This window comes from Chanodichthys erythropterus, chromosome 5, assembly GCF_024489055.1.
Source record: "Chanodichthys erythropterus isolate Z2021 chromosome 5, ASM2448905v1, whole genome shotgun sequence".
In the NCBI taxonomy this organism is placed as follows: Eukaryota; Metazoa; Chordata; class Actinopteri; order Cypriniformes; family Xenocyprididae; genus Chanodichthys; species Chanodichthys erythropterus.
In genome coordinates, this window is record NC_090225.1 from 16,291,933 (window position 1) to 16,300,026 (window position 8,094).

Sequence of the window (8,094 nt, forward strand, 5' to 3'; positions counted from 1 at the left end):
GCTGTTTGTTGTTGTGGTTCCTGTGTGGATGATGGCTCTTTTCCTGACCGCTTGACCTTGCGTTTTTGGGAGCGTAGGTAGATATCTGTACCTTGCATGTAACATCCCTTTTAGCGCTGGTAATTTTCAAAGTTCAAACTGTCACTCATTACTTCATGAAAATATCCATTTCATTGCCATTTGTGAGTTAATCGTGTGTTTTTAACTATAGGCATCCTGAACTCGCTGCTTGTTTACCTGTTGATGGTGCAAATGCCATTTGCATCACATTTTTTTTTTTTTTTTTTTTTAGAAATTAAATCAGTGTAATTATCAAAAATGGTTCTGTAGCTTTGACAGCTTTCCATCTGGACTAGATAAAACATTTAGACTTATCATATTTATGAGAGAGGTGTATGTTAATGAAGATGTTTTTTTCTTTTTCTTTTTAAATTATAAAAGCTGGTCATCATTTGGTGTTATTTTGTTTACAGAGACCAGATAATCAAAAATAACAAGGCATTTGCATGAGAATATACTGCTGTATCAGTTCCTCCAAAATGCAGGAACAAAAATATTTAATAAATGGGTAACATTGCATCAGGATTCAGCACAGTGTATTTAATGTTGAAAGGCTCTTGTTTCCAGCCTCCTTTATTATTTAATCTCTTAAATAAGGTGGCGTAGGAGTCAGAAACATTAAATGAGATTACAAACGCAATGGGAGGAAAATCACAGGTCATTGTCAAAGTGCTGTTGAAAGTCAATTATTGTTTTAAATGTTCCTTTGCTGTGACAATTGTCTACATACTTCATTTCAGTTGTAAGGGAGGAGATAGTCTCTCATTTTTCTTTTTTATTCTACTGCTTCCCTTAATTCCATTTGAAGCTATTTTTGTATGAACACATCTTTTGTCAGATGCATTTGAAGAGCAGACAATTTATTAAATAGAATTCTAATTTCAGAGTGTTGTGTGAGGTGTTTACAACAAATGTTCCTATTCTCCTCTAGCTTTGCACTGGTATACAATACCTGAACATTGAGTAATGTATCCTTTAACACATTCTAACAATGTGTGTGCTTCTTCTGTTGCCCCCTTTACAGGATCTGTATTACTTTAGTTCTTCCAAATTTTGTATACTGTATGCTTCCTGTTCATCTGTTTTTGTACATGGATGAAAACGTTCAGCATGAGAGAGCACTATTGTTTGCTTTTATAGCCCGGCTGACAACTGCAAAGCAGAAGTGTATCACCCCATGCAAAGACCTGAGCTAAACCCCAACACAGTCTTTCTCTGCTGGAATATCAGTGCTTTGTCTGGTCTTGTGTTGTGAAAAGCTCTGCTCCACTGGGTTCTGGCCTGTAGTGCTGTTTGGGAGCATATTTATAATAAGAGCTGTGTTTAATGTTATGTGATACTTACTTTAGCCTGCTGAGGGGCTAAAGCTGTTGAAAGACTGTTAGTATGGGGGGCTGCAAAGGCCCGGGGTCTAGGCAGGTTCATAAATGATTAAGGCCCAATCTGTAGGGTTTTCGTATGTCCAAAATACACCAGGGAGCAGCTGAGAAAGGGAATGAGTGTGAACAAACACATGTAACAGATCTACAAACCTATTAACCAAATGTTTTTTTCTTTGAATGAGTTGCAGTTAATGTCTTTAGTACAGTTAGAGAATTAATTCTTCTCTTATGTGTTTTGCAGGTAAAGATGAGCCCAGCAGCTACACTTGCACAACCTGTAAACAGCCGTTCAGCAGTGCCTGGTTTCTGCTGCAACATGCCCAGAACACTCATGGCTTCCGTATCTACCTTGAGAGCGAGCGCGGAAGTCCGCTCACGCCCCGTGTGGGAGCTCCTTCAGGAATGGTCGCAGATTGCTCCTCTCAACCCCCCTTGCATGGCATCCATCTCCCAGAGGGAAGCCCATTCAACCTGCTACGGATACCCAACTCTGGACGCGACGGACCCCCTCTCCGAGAGGGTCGGTTTCCCCCTACGCCACCTCTCTTTAGCCCTCCACCCCGCCATCACTTGGACCCTCATCGCATGGAGCACCTGAGCCCGGAGGAGCTGGCTTTGGCCACCCACCACCCGAGTGCCTTCGACAGGGTGCTGCGCCTCAACCCCATACCCATGGATCCCCCAGCTATGGACTTCTCTCGTAGGTTGAGGGAGCTGGCTGGTAACACCTCAGGGTCAACTCCTCCTCTCTCACCCAACCGGCCCAGCCCTATGCAACGGCTACTACAACCATTCCAGTCAGGAACCAAGCCGCCCTTTCTCTCTACCCCTCCCCTACCTTCCATGCAGTCCCCCTCTGGCTCCCAGTCCACCCCAACCCCTCTTACCCAACAGCCCAACACGCCCATGAAGACCAAGTCTTGTGAGTTCTGTGGGAAGACCTTCAAGTTCCAGAGTAATTTAATAGTGCATCGACGCAGTCACACGGGTGAGAAACCGTACAAGTGCCATCTGTGCGACCACGCCTGCACGCAGGCCAGCAAGCTGAAGCGGCACATGAAGACACACATGAACAAGTCTTCACCCATGACGGTCAAATCCGACGATGGCTTGTCTACAGCCAGCTCCCCTGAACCGGGAACCAGTGACTTGGTGGGTAGTGCCAGTAATGCCCTCAAGTCTGTGGTAGCCAAATTCAAGAGTGAAAATGATCATTTGATTCCAGAGAACGGAGAGGAAGAAGAAGAAGAGGAAGAGGAGGAGGAGGAGGAAGAAGAGGAGGAAGAGGAAGAGGAGGAAGGAGAGGAGGAGGAGCTGGAGAGGCAGGGAGGTAGAAACAATTACCACTTCAGCCTCAACCTTGAGGCTGCACGGCACCACGAAAACAACGGCGGGCGTCTGGGCGCGGGTGAGGATGGGATCCCGCGCTCGCTGCCTGAGGTTATGCAGGGCATGGGCTTGGCTGCCAGCATGCAGCACTACAGTGAGGCGTTTCATCAACACAAACGAGGAGCCCTAAACTCTGACAATGATGCACATAGGGACATGTGTGACGAGGACTCGGCTCTGGAATCAGACAGAGTGGACGAGGGCTGTGGCTCAGCTATCAATGGCCGAGGCTCGTCCCCCAGCGAGTCTGCCTCTGTTGGTTTGTCCAAGAAGCTCTTACTGGGCAGTCCCAGCTCCCTTAGTCCTTTCTCCAAACGAATCAAGCTGGAGAAAGACTTTGACCTCTCTACCCCTACAATCCCCAACACTGAGAATGTCTATTCTCAGTGGTTGGCTGGCTACGCTGCCTCTCGGCAGCTCAAGGACCCCTTTCTGAATTTTGGGGATTCCAGACAATCGCCTTTCGCCTCGTCTTCAGAGCACTCCTCAGAGAACGGAAGCCTGCGCTTCTCTACGCCACCAGGGGACCTGGATGGTGGCGTCTCGGGCCGCAGCGGGACTGGCAGTGGCGGCAGCACGCCACACCTTGGGGGTCCCGGTCGGCCCAGCTCAAAAGATGGCCGACGCAGTGACACCTGTGAGTTTTGTGGCAAAGTATTTAAAAACTGCAGCAATCTGACAGTGCACCGGCGCAGCCACACGGGCGAGAGGCCTTATAAGTGTGAGCTCTGCAATTATGCCTGTGCCCAGAGCAGCAAGCTAACACGGCACATGAAAACACACGGGCAAGTGGGCAAGGACGTTTACAAATGTGAAATCTGTCAGATGCCTTTTAGTGTGTACAGCACCCTTGAGAAACACATGAAAAAATGGCACAGTGACCGCGCATTGAACAACGAAATTAAAACTGAGTAGCGGTGAAGTGTGGTGACTCACTTGCCTGTTAACAGCGAATAACACCTTACCCCACTCCCACCCTCATCCTTGTAGATTTCCCTGTTTCGCTAGTCCAGTGGCGGCTAAGACAACGTGCTTGGCACCACCAGCACACCCTTTTCATTTACCGTTGAATGCATGATCTGTATCGGGGCAATACTATTGCATTGACGCAAACTTGGAGCCTTTCTCTTGTGCAATAATTTACATGTTGTGTACTTTTTCTTTTTTCTTTCCCATTTTGGAGAATTTGACAGCATGCATGATATATTTTGGCTAATTTTAAAAATAAATTGTCCCTGGTTGGTTAGTTGTTTAGTAAATGTGTTGCTGTTTTAACGTTCATTATTTTAAGATGTTTTTTCTTTATTTTTTTATTTTAAGATCTAAGAAAAAGAAAAGAAAAAACAACCATGCTGCATACATTCTGTAATACATATCATGTACAGTTTTGTGTTGTAACATGGAGGACTACAGGCTATTGCTTAACCCTCTTTGGACGGGCTGGATATCGCACTTAAACTAATCTTTCAAAAAGATGTTCTGTCCACATAGGGTTAAAATATTAATTGGCCCCTATTACGGAATAAAAGTAACGACAGCCTTTGAATTTCTTGAAAAGGAAACAGCATTAAGATTTGAATTTGTACTATCATTTGGTAAAACAAACAAAAAGAGTGCCTTGGATATCTTGAAATTGCATTGGTTAATCTCATCTGCTGTAATTCTGGAGTCTCAGCTAGATACTACATAAGGATCAAATGGATCCTCAAAAGGTTCTTGCATCAAGCACCTGACCGCTATAGTCAACTGTGACTTTAGAGAGAAATAGTAGTAAGCAAAAAGCTAAGGAAATTTCTAGTTAATCATCATTAGGTACCTATGTAAAATGTATCCTTCCATTGTGGTTTATGTCCTGGGCATGGCACAAGCAGTGTATGGTGTGGGATTCAGTCTCGTTTACTTCTATCTGAAGGTACTGTACTTGGCGGTACTAGTTTTCAATCCACAATCATTTGACTTTTCTGTGTTTGTTCAAGTCTTATCTTCAGTAGCACAACATTTTGACGTTTCTTTGATGACCATTGTTAGTGTGAACATCCATTGTGAAGGAACACTTGAGGGCATTTGGACCGAACTAATGTAATGTACACTTGAGAATTGGTTATTAAGAAAGCACTGAAATATTTGCAGCTGTCAGTGATGATTAACTATGAATTGCCTACAGGTCTGAGTCAAAATCTTATTTCTTTATTATTGCCTATGTCTGAGCTCCCTAAAAGACTAAATGAACCTGAAAGACCGACCGAGCGAGAGAAAGAGAGACAGAGAGAGAGAGGGAAAACCATACACGTCACTTTTGTTCCTTTGTTTTATATGAGTTTCACACATAGTGTGGTCTAAGTTGACATTCAAGGAGACTCTTTTTCATTGTTGCATTATGACATCAATGACTTTAGACAACGTTTCTGGTGTTTAGACAGCACCTGCCACTCTGCCCTTCTTTTTATATTAGACATGCTAATTGGAGGTATAGTAGCTGAGTATAAATTACGATTGCTTGCTTGTTGGACAACGAAGTGCACTGTTAAAGTTTCCCAGTTTACAGGTATTCACGAGAGGGAAAACTTCCAAAAGAATCAAACATGGTGTCATTATTTAATGTAAAAAAGCCAACTCCTCCTCTCACCTCATGAAGATAAAGCCCAACTCCGATATAATACTATTGTGTCAAAGCACACAGTGCTTGACAAAGTACGGACAATTGAAACTTGCTGCTTTCACTGCAAGAACTTTTTTTTGTACAAATCTTTTTTTAAGTATGAAAATGACTTTTTTAAAAAGTAACATTTCATTATCTTAGGGGAAACTGTATTTAAGTTTGTTGTTTCTCTTTTCCTCTTTGTCTTGGTGGTGTTCAAGACTTGATCACATTATATATAAAATGGGAAAAAATATGTGATTTTTTTTTTCTGCTTTTTCTTTTTTTCATCTTGGCTCTTCACAGCTCTTCAGGTCAAACTTGCATTGGGGAAAGGTTTAAGATTATATATAAAATATATAATAGAGAAACTTAAATATAGGAAAATGCACATCATGTCAGTTCCTATGCTAAAACACATTTATGGTCTACTTTCTTCTGTATTTCTAGAATGGTATTTGAATTAAATGTTCACCTAGTGTAGGTACTACAGTATTTATATTGAGGCTTGTATTTTTAACTGTTGCTTGTTCTCTCAAAAGGTATTATTGTACCTTTTTTGGTAGTGGAAAAAAACAACAAGCTGCCACGGTATATTTTTTTAATTTGGCAGGATAATATAGTGCGAATTATTTGTATGTTTAAAAAAAGAAAACTGAAAAAAATCAAATTAAAAAATTAAAGTATGTGGCATTGAACAAAGGAGGCCATTCAATGGTTTCCCCCGAGGAGTCTTTTGAGAATGTCCACACTAGCTAAAACAGGTGGTTGTACATATCTTTTTTCTGTTCTTCTTTTTTAAAATCTCCTCTGCTGCCATTCTGTATGCAGTACAGCAAGCTAATGTTGGGTTGTTCTGTAGTGTGCTTCTGTCTTTTCACCTGTCTCACCTGAATACATTCCAGCATCTTGAAAAAAAGCTAACTTCATATGCAGTAAAATACCAGTAAATAAACAAACAAACAAAAAAATCATTCAAATAAATGAATTCAAATAATCAATGTTTTGCAGGTGTTTTTTTTTTTTTTTTTCATTGCCAAATATTAAATGGTGCTTTATATTTAGATTGGGATGACTTTCATATGCAAAGCATATTTAAAAATGAAATGGAACTAAAGGAGCAGCCCACTTAAGTTCATACTCTTTTGTAAATGGCAATGCGGAATATTTTGTTATCAGCCTTTTCTATTCCTGTTATGAGAGCTGTTTGTTGTAACTTGAACTTGAACTTTATCTTTTTCAATGGGAGTCACTATTTATTATTGCTTAAATACTCTGTTCAAAACGGAGACATAGAATGGATCCTTTTTTTGTTCATTTGTTTTCATTTTTTATTTTTTATTTTTAAAAGAAAAGAATGACCAAAGGTCATTGACAGACTTGCTTTTTTGTTGTTTTTGTTTCTGGTCTATGTTAAGTTTTATTGGAGAAACCACTGTCTGTGTTTTCTGGCAGTTGTCTACATTATCCTGTTCACCAACCAATTTTGTCCCTTTATTGAAAACAATTAATAAAAAAATTAAAGTATATCCGTGTCTGGTGACAAAGATTTCTCTCTGCATTTTTGTCTTTGAATTTTTTATTTTTTTTTGTAGAGGACATTTGACACACACACGCACACACACAACTGAGTATCGTACTAAAGCCATGATGGTGTTTAACTCTCAACTGCTGGAACTCCACTGGGTGTGTTTATGTCAAATAATTAGGACGGTCGTCTTGAGCAGCTCTGCATTCGTGGCACCTCTCCCCTCCCCCTGTTCCTTGCCCGCTACTGTGTGTTTGGTGTGTTCAGCCCCTGGGCGTAGGAGGGCCTTCAGGCTGCTCTGCAGATATCTGGGGTCATGTGACCAAGTGACTTGAAAAGTGTTACCTTACCAGTTCTTTAGGTCACAAGAGCAGCTTAGCAGTTTTACCACATACGCAGCTACTCTTATATGCAAGTTCACTACTGAATCCGCCTTTATTTTGTATAAATCTTTTATGTTTAATATGCTAAAAAAATCAACAAAAAGTTAGTTTTGTAGTGGAATAGAGCCTTGACCACAAGCCAAGTCATTTTTTTTCATAGTGATGCACTCTCAAATTTTCTCCTTTGTCTAACACAAATCCATAAAACCAGGCAGAGATGTGTTTCTTTAAGATTCCCCTTCAGCCACTTGTGTTGAGAGAGGCCTATTGTGTTTTAGCAGGTGGGAAAGACGCAAAAAATTCAACCCCTCCCTACCCAATCATTCCCATTTTATTCATCTCGCTCTTAAGGACAACATGTCACTCTACTCAAAAAATACTACACTACAGACAGACAAATAAAACAAATCACTGACTTCTCTCTATGCCTGATAAACCACTGCTCACATAAACCCATGTGCTTAAGTTCCCTCCAAACTTTTACAGACTTTAATGCTGTATTTATGATAATTTTGTCATCTACTCACTCCCAAGTCTTTCAAGTCCTCTGTGACTTTCATATGTGGAACAGAAAAGGAGACGTTAATCTAAATGTCCAAGCTGCCGTCAAGCAATATTTTCAAGGTAAGATTCACATTGATTAAAACATATTCAAACTGGTTTACGTGTGTGTGTGTGTGTGTATGTGTGTGTGTGTGTGTGTATATATATAAT

At 41.1% G+C, this 8,094-nt stretch overlaps 1 protein-coding gene across 3 annotated transcripts in view; it reads left to right on the top strand.

The window, feature by feature from the left end:
• bcl11aa (BCL11 transcription factor A a) overlaps positions 1–6,966 on the top strand; it is a 65,445-nt gene extending 58,479 nt beyond the window's left edge. For all 3 annotated transcript variants that reach the window (XM_067386301.1, XM_067386303.1, XM_067386304.1), the window contains one exon: positions 1,684–6,966. In XM_067386301.1, the coding sequence (XP_067242402.1) occupies positions 1,684–3,746 (2,063 nt within the window). In that variant the 3' untranslated portion in view covers positions 3,747–6,966. The remainder of the gene's footprint in view (positions 1–1,683) is intronic.
• Positions 6,967–8,094: the final 1,128 nt, after the last annotated feature.